This window comes from Cynocephalus volans, chromosome 12, assembly GCF_027409185.1.
Source record: "Cynocephalus volans isolate mCynVol1 chromosome 12, mCynVol1.pri, whole genome shotgun sequence".
NCBI classification, from domain to species: domain Eukaryota; kingdom Metazoa; phylum Chordata; class Mammalia; order Dermoptera; family Cynocephalidae; genus Cynocephalus; species Cynocephalus volans.
In genome coordinates, this window is record NC_084471.1 from 91,787,248 (window position 1) to 91,801,117 (window position 13,870).

The 13,870-nt window shown below is 34.8% G+C and overlaps 1 protein-coding gene across 1 annotated transcript; it reads right to left on the minus strand.

Moving 5' to 3' along the window:
* Positions 1 to 5,384: 5,384 nt before the first annotated feature.
* Positions 5,385 to 10,447, minus strand: IAPP (islet amyloid polypeptide). The gene is made up of 2 exons (XM_063115555.1): positions 10,368 to 10,447; positions 5,385 to 5,574 (listed from the first exon to the last, which is right to left on the minus strand). Exons 1-2 carry the CDS (start codon positions 10,445 to 10,447, stop codon positions 5,385 to 5,387), a joined length of 270 nt encoding a protein of 89 aa, XP_062971625.1.
* Between the last annotated feature and the right edge of the window lie 3,423 nt (positions 10,448 to 13,870).

Genomic DNA, 13,870 nt, shown 5'->3' on the forward strand with positions numbered 1-13,870 from the left:
GCTTAATGGAGCTGTGGGGGCAGAGCCACCCCCAATATCCCAGACCTGTATAGCCATCAGTGTGCAACACCAGCCTGGATGAGCCACAGGAACCTAACCTGTGAGAGCTGAGATTTGGGCTGTGCCCAGCAAAGCCATGGAAGAGGGGTCCTCTGGAGCCTTGGGAACCCAACCCCCATCCCAGTCTGTCTGGAATATATGACGTCGAGTCAAAGACGTTAATTCTTAAGTTTCAAGACATAATGTTGTTTGTCTTGTTGGGTTTTGGATTTACTTGGGACCTACTACTCTACTGTTGCTTCCTTTTGGAATGGAAATGTCTGTTCTGTTCTTGTCGCATCTGTTCCTGTCCCACCATTGTATTTTGGAAACACATAACTTGTTTGATTTCATAAGCTCCCAGATAGAGGGGCTTTTGCCACAGGTTGAATTATACCTTGAGTCTTACCCATGTGATTTTTAGATGAGACTTTAGACTTAGACTTTAAAGTTGATGCCGGAATGATTTAAGACGGATTGAATGTATTTTGCATGTGAGAAGGACATAAATTTTTGCGGATCAGGTGCAGAATGCCGTGGTTTGAATGTGTATCAGATGTTGCCAATGTAATAATATTGAGAGGTGGGCCCTTTAAGAGGTGATTAGGCCATGAGGGCTGTTCCCTCATGAATGGGATTAGGACCCTTATAAAAGAGATTTCACGTAGGCTCTGTCTAGCGTGCCCTTTTGCCCTTCTTGGAAGCAAAGAGCTGCCCTCACCAGACAACCAAACTGGCCAGTGCCTTGATCTTGGACTTCCTGCTCCCCAGAACTGCAAGAAAATGAATTTCTGTTTTATATAAATTACCCAGTCTCACATATTTTGTTATAGCAGCACAAATGAGCTGAGACACATTCCATAGCAATTTAGCTATTATTTTTAGTTACAAGGAAAAACATTCCTGGAATAAAATGGTGCTTGCTTTTTCCATAATTTATATGATATGTTTAGACAGCACAGTTACTCAACCCTTGTTAAGCAAAAGATGCTGGTGATATACGTCCAGTTATCTTTAGAAGATAAACACTATTAAGCTCTATGCCAGCACACTATCAAGAACAGAAGATGGAAATTCTTCAATTAGCCTAACTTCTTCCAGAGTGTGTAAATAGCCTTACCTTCCTTCTAGGAAATTTGTGGGATGGAGAAACGATTAAGTTCTAACCACTGCCTTTAGAAATTTAGTGTTGAAGAGAATTGTGCCAGTCACTCAAATAATACAGCAATAATAGAACATTATAATATAGAATTTTTAATACTAATAAAATAGTAATAATATAATACTCTAATGCTGCATTTCTTCTGAATCTAAAAGATACCCTCAAAGTGTGATAAGAGTCCAGTGGGTGGAGAAGTCTTTCAAGAGGGCAATAATGAAAGAATCTTGATGACTTTGTCATTGAAAGATTTCAAAAGGCTACCCTGAGGACAGTTGTTCAATTTTGAGGGAATGGATAGAAGAGGCAGAGACTGGAAAATAACAGAAAACGTGATATCAGTTTAATAGAAACAACTAAAACAATGAAAGCATTAGGCAGGAATATAAATGCACGAAGTAAAATGATGGGAGGTAAAGCTGGAAAAGAGGGTTGGGGTTAATTTATGCAGGGACTTGACTGCCAGGCTAAAGAATTTGATGTATTTTAGTAGGCAACAACAAGCCTTTGAAAACTGCTGTCTAGAAAATTGACATAGTAAGAAATGTGCATTTGGAAACATTCTGGTACTGGTGAATAATACAGAAGAAAAAACTGGGCATTGAGGGACTGTTGGCAGGCTGCTGTAGTGGTCCTGGCTTGCAGCACAGAGGGCCAGAATTATGTGGTTATTGGGAGAGGAAAGAAGAGACATACCTTAGTAGCAAGGAGGCTTTAGCATATGTATGTCCTGCTAACTGATTTGAATGTTTGGAGCAAGGAATTTGAGCAATCAGTGATAACTTTAAAATTTCAAGGCTGAAGTATAGTAGAAGATTGGTTGCACTATTATCACATATGATGGAGTCAGCAGGAGAAGCAGGTTTGAAGAAGATAGGATGAAAAGTTTGATTTTGATTATTGTGTTATGGGTAGGCTGTAGATTAAAACCACAAAGGTTTATTTATTTGTCACACTGCATGTCTAAACAGATCATTAGGGATGTTCTCCTCCATGAAGTCACTCTGGACTTCTAATTTTTAATACTTTAAAAATTTATAATAATTAAAAATTAAAATCAGATGCTTCTTCTATTACTCTGGAGTGTGCTTTGTGGAGAGAGAGGGCCTCTTTTTTTTTTTTTTTTTTCTCTCCACTGGTACCTCTCCTTGTGTCAATGAAGTTGAGAGTCTGGCATGCCATCTGCACAATGGCTGTGACTGCTACTATAAAGACTAGCCACTTTTACGGCAGCCATAGCAATTGAGGTGGCTATGGTGGGTTACCCACGTGGAGATGTTTTTGGTGTGCTCTTTACCTGATTGGAGCTGGGTTCAGCTTCCCCTGGCTCCATACTTCAGGACCCCGGCAGGGCCCAGGGGTGGTGGCAGAAGCTTGCCTAATTGCAACTGGATTTGGCTGCTCCTGGCTGCATGCCTCAGGAACCCGGTGGAACTGAAAAATTTTGCATAGACTTTTTACGTACTGCATCAGCCTGGAAGTGACACACATCATTTCTGCTCATATTTCATTGGCCATAGGGCCCCACCTGAATGCAAGGGGCTGACAACTAATCTCTTTTATGCTCAGGGAGGTGAGGATATTGGTGAACACCAATAACATCTACTACAGATGCATGGACTGTAAGTAAAATAAATCTTTCCATAGCTTTGAATATTGTGTATGTAAAAGAGAGAATAAAGAGTAGGAAAAGAATACTTTGTCCTACCTTATATGAAAAGCCCCGCTCTGTACTCAGGCTCTGCATTAGGCAAAAGAACTTTGGACCTATAGGGCTTTTCTACTCTTAACCAAAAGGCATTTTTTAATCATATAATATTGCCTGGTATATATAGGATGCAGAGAAGCAAGAGGCTCATTGCATAGTGTCCTCTCAAAATGCTCGAGAGAATTTCTAGAAGTTTTTTTTTAATTTTAATTTTTTTATTTTTAAATATTTTTTTTAAAAGATGACCGGTAAGGGGATCTTAACCCTTGACTTGGTGTTGTCAGCAGCACACTCTCCCAAGTGAGCCACGGGCCAGCCCTTCTAGAAGTTTTATATGTGGTATTACTAAATAAATTCTTTGTTCTGACTCTGTATGCAACATGGAACATAGAGGAATCATTTGTATTTCTAAATGTTCAATAAAATATACTTTGTGGCATGTATATAAGTACTTGGAAGCTTAACTCGCTGTTAGGTACATAATTTCATGCATCACAGACACAATGAGAAAGATTGGGATAAATTTAGTCACTGAAATCTGACTGTTGGTATTTTCAATTACATTAATCACGTTACACTCATTATTGTTATCACACGATAATTGTGAGAAACCAAGGAAGGTATTCAGTAGGCTCTGTGACAGTAAGGCATTCTCAGCTATGTACTTGGATTCCTTACTAACTACAAATACCAGCGTAACTAAGGAAATAATGCTGAATTTGGTTAAGTATTTCACTTTGATAAGAAATTAAATAAATAAACTTTAAAATAAAATCTTCTAGTAATATCTGCTATATCAATGTAATAACTTCCTTTCATTAATTTCCCAGTTTTAAGTTATATAGTCACCCAAACTATGTTGTAATCCTTAGCACCGGAGGTTGTTGGGTTATTACACATAATTCTTGTTTTATTCCGGAAATTGTGTGCTACCATATGCAATGTCCTTGAACATCGTATGCACTCATTGAAATTTTGTTAACACTTGAAAGATAGATTGGGGAATTGAAATAAATTTTAAGGCTAAATAACATACCTATATATAAAATTTATAAACCTACATATAATATTTATATTTTATTAAAGGTTACATAATATAGCATAAATTATATACTATGTTTATATATGATATTTATAATAGAGAGATGTGATATACAATAAAGCTTTATTTAGACTATTGTGAGAAAATTTTTAAATAAGTAAGTTTAAGAGATTGTAATTTAATTGTACCTTATTCCATTTGAAATGTTGGTTTTGAGTCCACTTTGAAAGAAAGGTCAACAGTTGAACATGACAAATAGAAATTTATATGATCACTTATTTACTTCAATAGGCAATTATGACATAAAATTAATTGTAAATATATTTCCTGTCTCTAATCACAACAACAAAAACCTGTATAATTTGGTAATATAAGGCACACTTCATAAGGGGAAATTTTAATGTAGAAATCAAGTCAACGAGCCAAATTCTCAGTAAGATTGAGATGCCTTTAAAAAAAAACCAAAAAAACCCCCACAAGTTGAGTGCCTTTAGAAATGGCATAATGCAGCATGATAGCGGGTTATATGAATTAATGCTACTTCCAAAGGTGACTAACTAATTCATCTCATGTCCAGTGCTGCAGTTTCCAGGCAAAAAAGTGCATCACACACCTAACCTCAGCCAGAAACATTCAATTAGTTTAACAAAGAAAATAAGTTGTTATACAGCATATAGTTTCCAGATGTTTGTGGTCTTGTAATTGGTAATGTGATTAATGGAACACAAGTTGCTTTTGCAATACTCTGCATAAGAATATGACTGAGGTTTGCTGAAGCCACGTAAACAGAATAAAGTGTGTATACATTTAATAAAAGTTCACTGCTGATGATGCACAATGAAGCCCTCATGGACATGCACACAGCGTGTTTTTACATTTTCAAATAACCTCTTAGTACCAGCAAGTTTAACAAATAATAGAATTTTTAAAAATATTTTTACTGAGTAGGAACAGGATTTTATTTATTTGTTTTTAAAACAAATATCTTATCTCCTTTCAGAAATCTAGTGCAAAAAAGGGATTGCTTAACAAGGATACTTATAATTGCTGGTTTTCTAATATTCAGAATGATAACTTTACTATTAGCTGTTTCTAATTCACCAGGTTTCAAACTACCACTTTCCCCTTTGGTATGAAACAGGTCATAAAGATATAGGCCCCCTCCCCCCCAAAAAAATGACTTTTTAATGTTTTTAAATAAAAATCTGCAGCAAAAATTTTCATTTTTAAAGAAGTTGCCTTTTTATTATGGGACCTTAATTAATATTACATTTAAAATAATTTTAAACATGACAATGTATATGTACTGGTAACAAACACGGGACACACAGACTCATATAGCCACACTAGAAATGAAAAGGCAATGTTAAATTATACAGAAAATCCCTCGAGTATTTATACATAAAGCAATGAAAAGTGTAGAGGGACGTTGACCTCTACAGGGGTGAGTAATTCAGCGGTTCTCTCTTTAAAACCTCAGCTGCATTCCTCTTGCCATATGTGCTGGATCCCACATTGGTAGGTGAGAGAACAGCACCAAGGTTGTTGCCGGAACGAATTAAAAAATTTGCCAGGCGTTGAGTCGCACATGTGGCAGTGTTGCATTTCCGTTTTTCCACCTGATGACTGGTAGCATTGAACAAATATGAAAGGTTAGAGACTTCAAATTGGGATTGGATACAGCCATGTGACACCAAATATCTCATACTGATGAAAACTGAAGGAAATATTTTCGTATAAGCAGCTCAGTGTTTTGTTTGCAAACATCTGGATGACAGATTTTTTTTGACACTTTGAATATCCTACAGAGTCAATTTTTGACTGAGAAATCATAAAATCTTCCATTATAGCCAATGTTGTATTTCCCAGTATAATTTTTTGTTTGAAAATCCAGAAAATGCTCCAGGTAATAATAATAGTAATAATAATAATAATAATAAAAGGTGCCTTTGTCTTATATTCTTCTAAATCTTGTTGATGAATTTATTTTCCTGTGTATAAAAAGGATTTAGAATTTAAAATTTATATGTAACTTAAGATATGTGGGAATTTTAAAAAATTATTTCCCATATCTTTCAAACAAAAACTAACCAGTATTAGTTGATTTTTGTTGAATTCATTGAGATCAATGAACGTTAAGAAAAAAGTCTCAGAAGGAAATTCTGCAATATGCAATAACATGGATGAACCCTGAGGACATTATGCTAAGTGAAATAAGCCAGTCACAGAAGGACAAATATTGTGATTCCACTTATATGAAGTATCTAAAATAGTCAAATTCATGAATCAAAGAGTGGAAAAGTGGCTACCAGGGGCTGAAAAGGGGGAAATGGGGAGTAATTAACTAATAGACATAAAGTTTCAATTAAGCAAGACTAATGAGCTCTAGAGATCTGCTGTGCAACATTGTGCCTATAATCAACCATAATGTAATACACACTTAAAAATTAAGAGGGCAGATCTCATGTTAAGTGTTCTTAACACAATAAAATAAAATATAATAAAATAAAAAGGAGACAGAATGTCAGTATTATAAGTCTGAAGGGGAGTCAAATTTATCTCCTGGTCAGGCACGCTAACTGTTGCAGTGTGGGAGTTTTTCTTACTCTCAGCATAAATACATAAACATTACCGTCTTCCTGCCACCTACTTGGATCCTGTGCTTTCAACAATTTTAATGAGAGGACTCAGTTAAATGTTAAAACCCCAAAACTTTTTTGTCCATGGTATTAATATTCATCACATTTGTTTTAGCCACTGGAACAACTGCAGAATGATATTACAGATAAGTCAATCATAAATCATACCATAATTAAATAACACATTTGAATTTTAACTTATGTTTTCATTTAAAAAATTTATTTGCATCAACTCTATATTTTTGTATCACCTTTTGTTTTAATGTGTTTTCAAAATGATATTGGAAATGGATATAGAATAATAACATTGCTTCCTCTTTGCTAATTATTAGGAAATTCAGGGAAATGTTTTAGTTTTCATCTCTTTCTTTCTTTTTTCTTTTTTTAAATTTTTTGGTGACTGGCCAGTACAGGGATCCAAACCCTCAACCTTGGTGTTAGCAACACTGTGCTCTAACTGACTGAGCTAACTGGCCAGCCTTTAGTTTTCATCTTCATAGAAATCAAAATATTGGTGAAACTTAAGATGAGTGGAACGTGATAGTTATGGGGCTGAAAACTCAATGTCCAGAGCCAGTTACTAAACATAATTTGGGGCTAAATGCAATAGGTGTGTCTAAGTTTAAGTGCTTAAAAACTTTAATTTGTCCCTTGATTATTTCTCTACATTTAAACTTCTGGAGGGAGATGTTAAAGTTTTAGGTATTTCTGGAGCCCTTTGTGTAAGAAATAGTCTAAGAGTAAATGTTTAAAAATTTCATGGGAAACTATTTTTCTTTTTACTTTTATACTCGCATATTTTCTCCCAGTACAGAAAACTCTTCTTACAGCATCAGGTGAACTGGGAATCTGTTAAGTGTAAAAAGTATCCAATTACTGAGACACCAATCATTCAGGAAAAGAAAACCCACTCTGGGACCTAACTATTTGTTTGATATCAATCTTATTCAAACTATCTGTTCAGTTATTTCTCTTTGAAGGTGTAGTAGACATGACCTAAGTGCATTTCAAATTAATCATTTAATGCTTTTATGAGTTGAACCAGTAATTTCATACATTGGACATTAAATTCTAAAAGACAAACTTTTCCCAAAAAACAGCAGAAATTGGAATTTGTCCTAAACACCTTGAACTAATAAATTTAAAGCAATAAAGGAAATTATGGGTCAAACTGGGAAGGTTCAAAGGGAGTATCTGCACCAACCTGTGTTTGGCAAATGACTAGAGCAGAGTGAAATATACAATATGCTAAATTCTGAGAGGTACTTTGATAATGGGCTGGAAGGTCAATAATGGGTCAAAAATTATTCTAAATTAAATTTTATTTTACTTGAATTAGCTAGAAAGGCCATCATTCTACTTAAAAGAAATAGTAAGAGCTTTTATGTTTGTTTCGTAATTGTGAAAGTGCTTTGCTAAACAAAACTTTTTACTTTAATATACTATTCATCATGTACAAGATTCTATCCAAAACAATCATTAGGATGGAAAAAGATGCTGAAATGGTTAGTGAAGGGCATCACACCCTCACTATCAGGCATTTTCCCTGAGCAGACAAGGCCTATCTGCCTACCTAGCTAGTAACAAACACTAAAGCTGCTGACCACTTATAGGCACATACACACATAAAAATTCTTGACTATAAGAGAGTTTAAGCAGTGATGGTGATAAGCCCAACTTTAACTCTTAAATTGTCTTTCCTTAAAAATGTCTCAGTTTCAAGGATTTAAAAAATGGTTTTAAAATGGGTTCCTGCTCCATGTCTTAAAATTGATCTGTGGAGGCACACAAGCTCCTGTAGGGAGCTCCTAGTGATTATAGCTTGGCACCTATGTAATTATATTTTTGACTACCCTCTGGTTACCTGACAGTCGGATATTTACAACAGAATGTTAAAAAGTTGGTGGGAAAGTGTATGATGCTTTTGCCTTAGTCAGGAGTATGAAGTAATGTAACTATTTCTTGGAATGATTTGTGAAGTCAGTTTGTTACCTCTTAATCGCATCTCACACATGTACAGAAGTTGAAAAAAAACTCAAATGAGGTGATTAAATTTCATGAGGAAAATGACACTTAATAATGAATTTACATTAGCTTTTTTTTTTTAAAGGAGTTTAAAATTGGAGCCATTGTCTACATAGCTTTTCTTAGTTTTATAAGATTTAAAGAATGTTACATGTTTCAACATCTCTCTCATAAATGACCAAATATACTGATTTCAGGAAACACATTAAAAAGCAATTTGAAGAATGTTTTTAAAGTATTTCTACTGACAATTCAAATTAAAAGATTGTGAGATTAGCATGAAAATAATTTTATAATAAAAAAGTTATGTATTATTTTATTTCTTAATGAAGTTGACCTCATAATAAGCAAACATTATAAAGGCATATGGGTAGGTGCTTAGCAAATGTCCGTATGTAATAAAAGAAAAGATCAAGATGTAGACAGACATACTAGGTAATACTGCTAATTTTCCTGTCATTCAATTGTTCTGCTCATTGGAAACTTCGTGTCAGTTTTAAAGTAATTTTTATCCATGAAAAAGCCAATTGAAAATTACAGTCAGTTCTGAGAACATTCTGTAAACTAGATAAGCTCTGAAATGACAAAAAAGATCTTTTGATGATTCCTGCTATTTATCATACGTAGGTACTTTAGAAATCTTTACATACTGCTATGGGCCTCGACCCCTACAAAAAACACCCTCAGGGAAAACAAAGACAAGATGATGATAATTCTAATGAGAAGAGTTCTAATATGACTAAATCACACTCTTTTCAAAGGTAAACTTTATTCTCCCTGGCCTTAAAGAGTATATAAATTTAGTCCCACAAGACTATATGGAGCAAAACTGATTTAGGCACAAACAACTTCTCATTATATTATTTACAATATGTGCATGGATTTGAATATAAGGATATTTTAAATAAATGAAGAATTACAGTTGTAAATGGTTTCCATTTGAAAGTTCTAGTTACTGCTAACAGTTTCACCTGACATAGTTTTTAGACTTCCTTTAAAAAGTAACCATTTTAATGATGTGACACAACGACGTGACACCTTTTGATTTGAGCCTTCCTAGGAAATCCTGATGCATATGCTACCTGGTGAAAATAATTTCAAGAAGTATTAATTTACATTTATAGTAGCTCAGAAGTAATCTCATGAAGAGTAACTTTTTAATTCTGTTTCATTAACAGAATAGCTAACAATATAGAATTAATCTCCTGACAACAAATGTCTTTTTAACTAGTTTTTCTAAGTTTAAGTGCTTAAAAACTTTAATTTGTCCCTTGATTATTTCTGTACATTTAAACTTCCAGAGGGAGATGTGAAAGTTTTAGGTATTTCTGGAGCCCTTTGAGGAAAAAATAGTCTATGTAAATATGCAATAAAATTCCACTTGATATAAAATATATGCTTTACTTAAGCTTCTCTAGTTTGTTTCACTACCAGGTTAAAATAGTAGAAATTACTAACTTTTTGTTTTTCCTGCTTCATGTTCTGGCTTTGCCCCTCTAAGTTCCAACAGCATATTTCTTGACAAAACTGGACATATCCACTCCTGTCTGTCAGAAGTTTCATCAGACAGATTCATCAGCCACTGGCATTATTCTTTAAAGAATACAGAATTCAAGGACGAACTAAACAGCTTACAGTACTGTTCTTAAGCATGATTTAGTCAGAAATCTAATGGCACAGGGGCTGTTAGTTATGTAGTAGTATTTCTAATTTTTCCACATTTTACAAAAGAAACAGGATTTCAAATTTACTAACCTTTCAATAGGTGTAGCTTTCAGATAGTTTAATGCAACAGAGAGCACAATAAGAACTACTGGCAGCTTCAGGATGAACATTGCTTCTCAAATTTTCTGAAAAGAATAATGCAGCACTGAAATAAAAAAAAATTTATACTTCTGATTGATGTAATTTTAAGTTAGAGCCTAATTTTAAAAAAGGATTTAAAAACATAATTTACAAATATCATAATTTTTATTGGTATAATTCCTTAATACTGTTCAAACAATTTTCAAGTATTTTCAAAATTTTCACCTTCCCAATTTCCTTCTCTAAAAATTCTGGAAAATTGATATTACAATTCATTATCCCTTTAGCCTTTCTTTGAAATAAACCGTATATTGAACACCAAGTCTACTTTTTTTTTCCTAAATAAATAATACTTTCTCAGAAATAGGAAATTTTTTACCTTTTAATGTTTCAGTGGCAGCAATATCAGAAAATGCCTTTGATAGCAAGAAAGCTTCATGAAAAAAGCCCAAGCTTGATTGCACTGGAGTATTTACCCCTCCCCTTGCTAACTAATAATCCAGCTCTTATATACCCTTCACACCTTTCTCCGTTCTGACATCTGGCAACTCAGAGAGGCTTTGTCATGAAGTTCCATCCCTATAGAGAGAAAGTGCCTCATAGACAGCAGAAACAGATGGGTCATCAGTACATTAACACATTAGTAAATATTATCGTAGCTGATACAGTGTCTTTGTGCAGTCAATGGTGTGTCATACACAGCCGAAGTTTGGATTTGCCATCTTTGTAAAATACAAGTGAATTTTCAAGAATAAAATGTATGTTGTAATGAAGGATTGATAAAAAGAAGTGATTAAGAACACAGGAGTCCTCCTTATCCACAGGGATTTACATTCCAAGACCCGCAGTGGCTACCTGCAACCACGTGTAATACCAAACTCTATATATACCATGTTTTTTCCTATACATGCATACCTATAATAAAGTTTGATTTATAAATTAGGCACACTAAGATGAACAACAATAACTAATAACAAAATAGAACCATCATAACAATATCCTGTAAAAAAAAGTTATGTGAATATTGCCTCTCTCTCTTGCTCTGAAAATAATGTAATATCTTTGGACCCCAGTTGACCTTGGATAACTGACACAGTAGAAAAAGATACCACAGATGGGTGGGGTGACTACTGTCACAAGAAATGTGCTTACATGCAAGAGTGAAGCCAGAGACACTAGGGAGGTATATCTCAATCCAAATGACCTCAATGGCTTAATCCCATGGACATCCAGAAATAGATTCAGATGTAAGGGAACAGTATACAGAAAAAGGACACAGAAAAATCTAAAGCCATTTACAGGGAGGTCGGGGGGTATTAAAGGCATAAAAATAATTTTACATTCACAAATTCATTTGTCAGCATTTAAACAGAGATGCATAGCTATATGTAGTCAAGCAGTTTTTTGATAACATTTTCCATTAATTATTATGTAGAAATATCACAATTATTTTGAAGGAAAAGATTTTTTTCTCTTTAGCTTCATGAGAAAATTATGAATGGCTTGGCTCACCAGAGTACTCTCTATAGTTTGCCTTTTAATATAACCTATTATTTATTATTTTCTCCAAATTATTTTTCACTTTTTCTTGTATTTCTAAATCATATTTAAGTTATGTTCTAAGTTACAGCAACTTAACATTATGTACAGCAACTAAAAGAAATTCCAGCTGTCAGTGAAAATGTACATGTCTGTGTAATTTTAAAAATATGGAAGTTCTCCAAGTAAAAAAATTAAGTTCGTTGATTTCATATACTTCTTTAAAGCTTAGTTCCATAGTTTGAGGGTGTTTGGTAGAGATTTCAGAAGGAAAGAAACAGATTTGTTTGCAATCCTTGTTCTAATTATTCGATGATTCTGCAATTTTAATATTCCCATGAAATTTACTGATATTTCAGAAGGAAAGAAAACAAAATAAAATTGAAGTATATGGAAGGATAATGATTTCCTGTAAAAAGATAAGATATTTAACAGGGTATATACAGTGATTTAGAAATGACACAGAAGCCCAGAGAAATTAAATATTGTTCAGTGTCAAACATGTGGTCAGTGCTGAATCCTGGACCAAAGCTCAGCTTTTCTGACTCAGTTTAGTGTTCCTTTAGACCCAAATGCTCACCTCTAACCTACATACTTATTTATTTTATTTTCACAACTTTTTTTTCTTCTGAGATGTTAAGGGTGCCAAACATTCAAAAAGTGGATTCTCTCTTACCCCCTGGGAAAATAACGTTATAGGGAAAATGTTCTACCTAAGAAAGGAACGGGAGGATTTGATATTTTTTAAGGACTACCACGTGTCAGGCACAGTTGTTCAATTGACCTGTGATACCTGACTTCATCTTCATACCTCTAAGGTGGGTTTCACTTGCCCCCATTTATATATGATGAAACCGAGATTCAGAGAGTACACGTGAGTGACTTGGTTAAGGCTACACAGCTACTCAGGGGCAGAGCGTGATTCAAATTCTCATCTGTCTGTCCCAGAATCTCTGTTCCCATATACTGAACTGCCAATTGCTTTCTCTAAGTTGTCTATTTTATTTTAACACCTTGGATGATGTTGTTACAGACAGATGTGGCCCTATGCTGGTCTTGTATAATGTTTAGTGGGGCCAACATCTGTCCCAATCTCAAATAACTTTAGGTTTTCCACGATTCCTATACTAATGAAAGTGAAGGTGGGACGTGGCGATTTAAATCCTCTTTGTGTGGCAACTCCATTCCCAGGTCACAAGTTCCTCCCTAACCGCCAAACATCACTGTCACTCATCTTTGTATCCTCTCTAGCCTGGCTAGTCAAAGTGTGAATAAGATGCCTTTAGTTTTGGAATAACCTGGAAGCTTGTTGGAAATGCAGAATCTCAGGCCCCACCTGTGATCCACTGAATCAGAATCTGCATTTAAAAAAGGGTCTTCCCCCAGTGGTTGTGTGCTCACTAAAGTTTGAGAAAAACCCACCTGTAGTACATTCCTTTCGTTCATTGATTCAATAAATATTTATTGAAGACCTACTCTGTGGCAGGGATTATTCTAGGTATAAGAGATATGATGGTGAACAAAGCCAGTCTCTGCTCTCACACAGCTCAGGGTTTGTGGAAGAAACAAAAAGAAGCAAGCAAACAAGTTAATGTGTAATTACAAATGGGAAGTACTATGGAGAACAATAAGGTGGTGCAAGAAAGAAAAATAGGGACATTTAAGTTGGATGGCAAAACATGAGAGCTAACCAAAGAAAGACTGATGGGGAAGTGTTCAAGGCCAGCAAAAGAGGACGTGCAAATCCAAGTGAAAGAAGGCACACATGGTATAAAGATGCTGGTGCAGGCAGAAGCTGGAGCCTGAAGGCTCAGGGCTTGGAAGGCTGTGTGAAAGACCTTGGATTTACTCAGATGGCAATCTGAAGCCACTGCAGGGGTCTGAGCAGGAAATCTTGTGCTTTGCATCTTTAA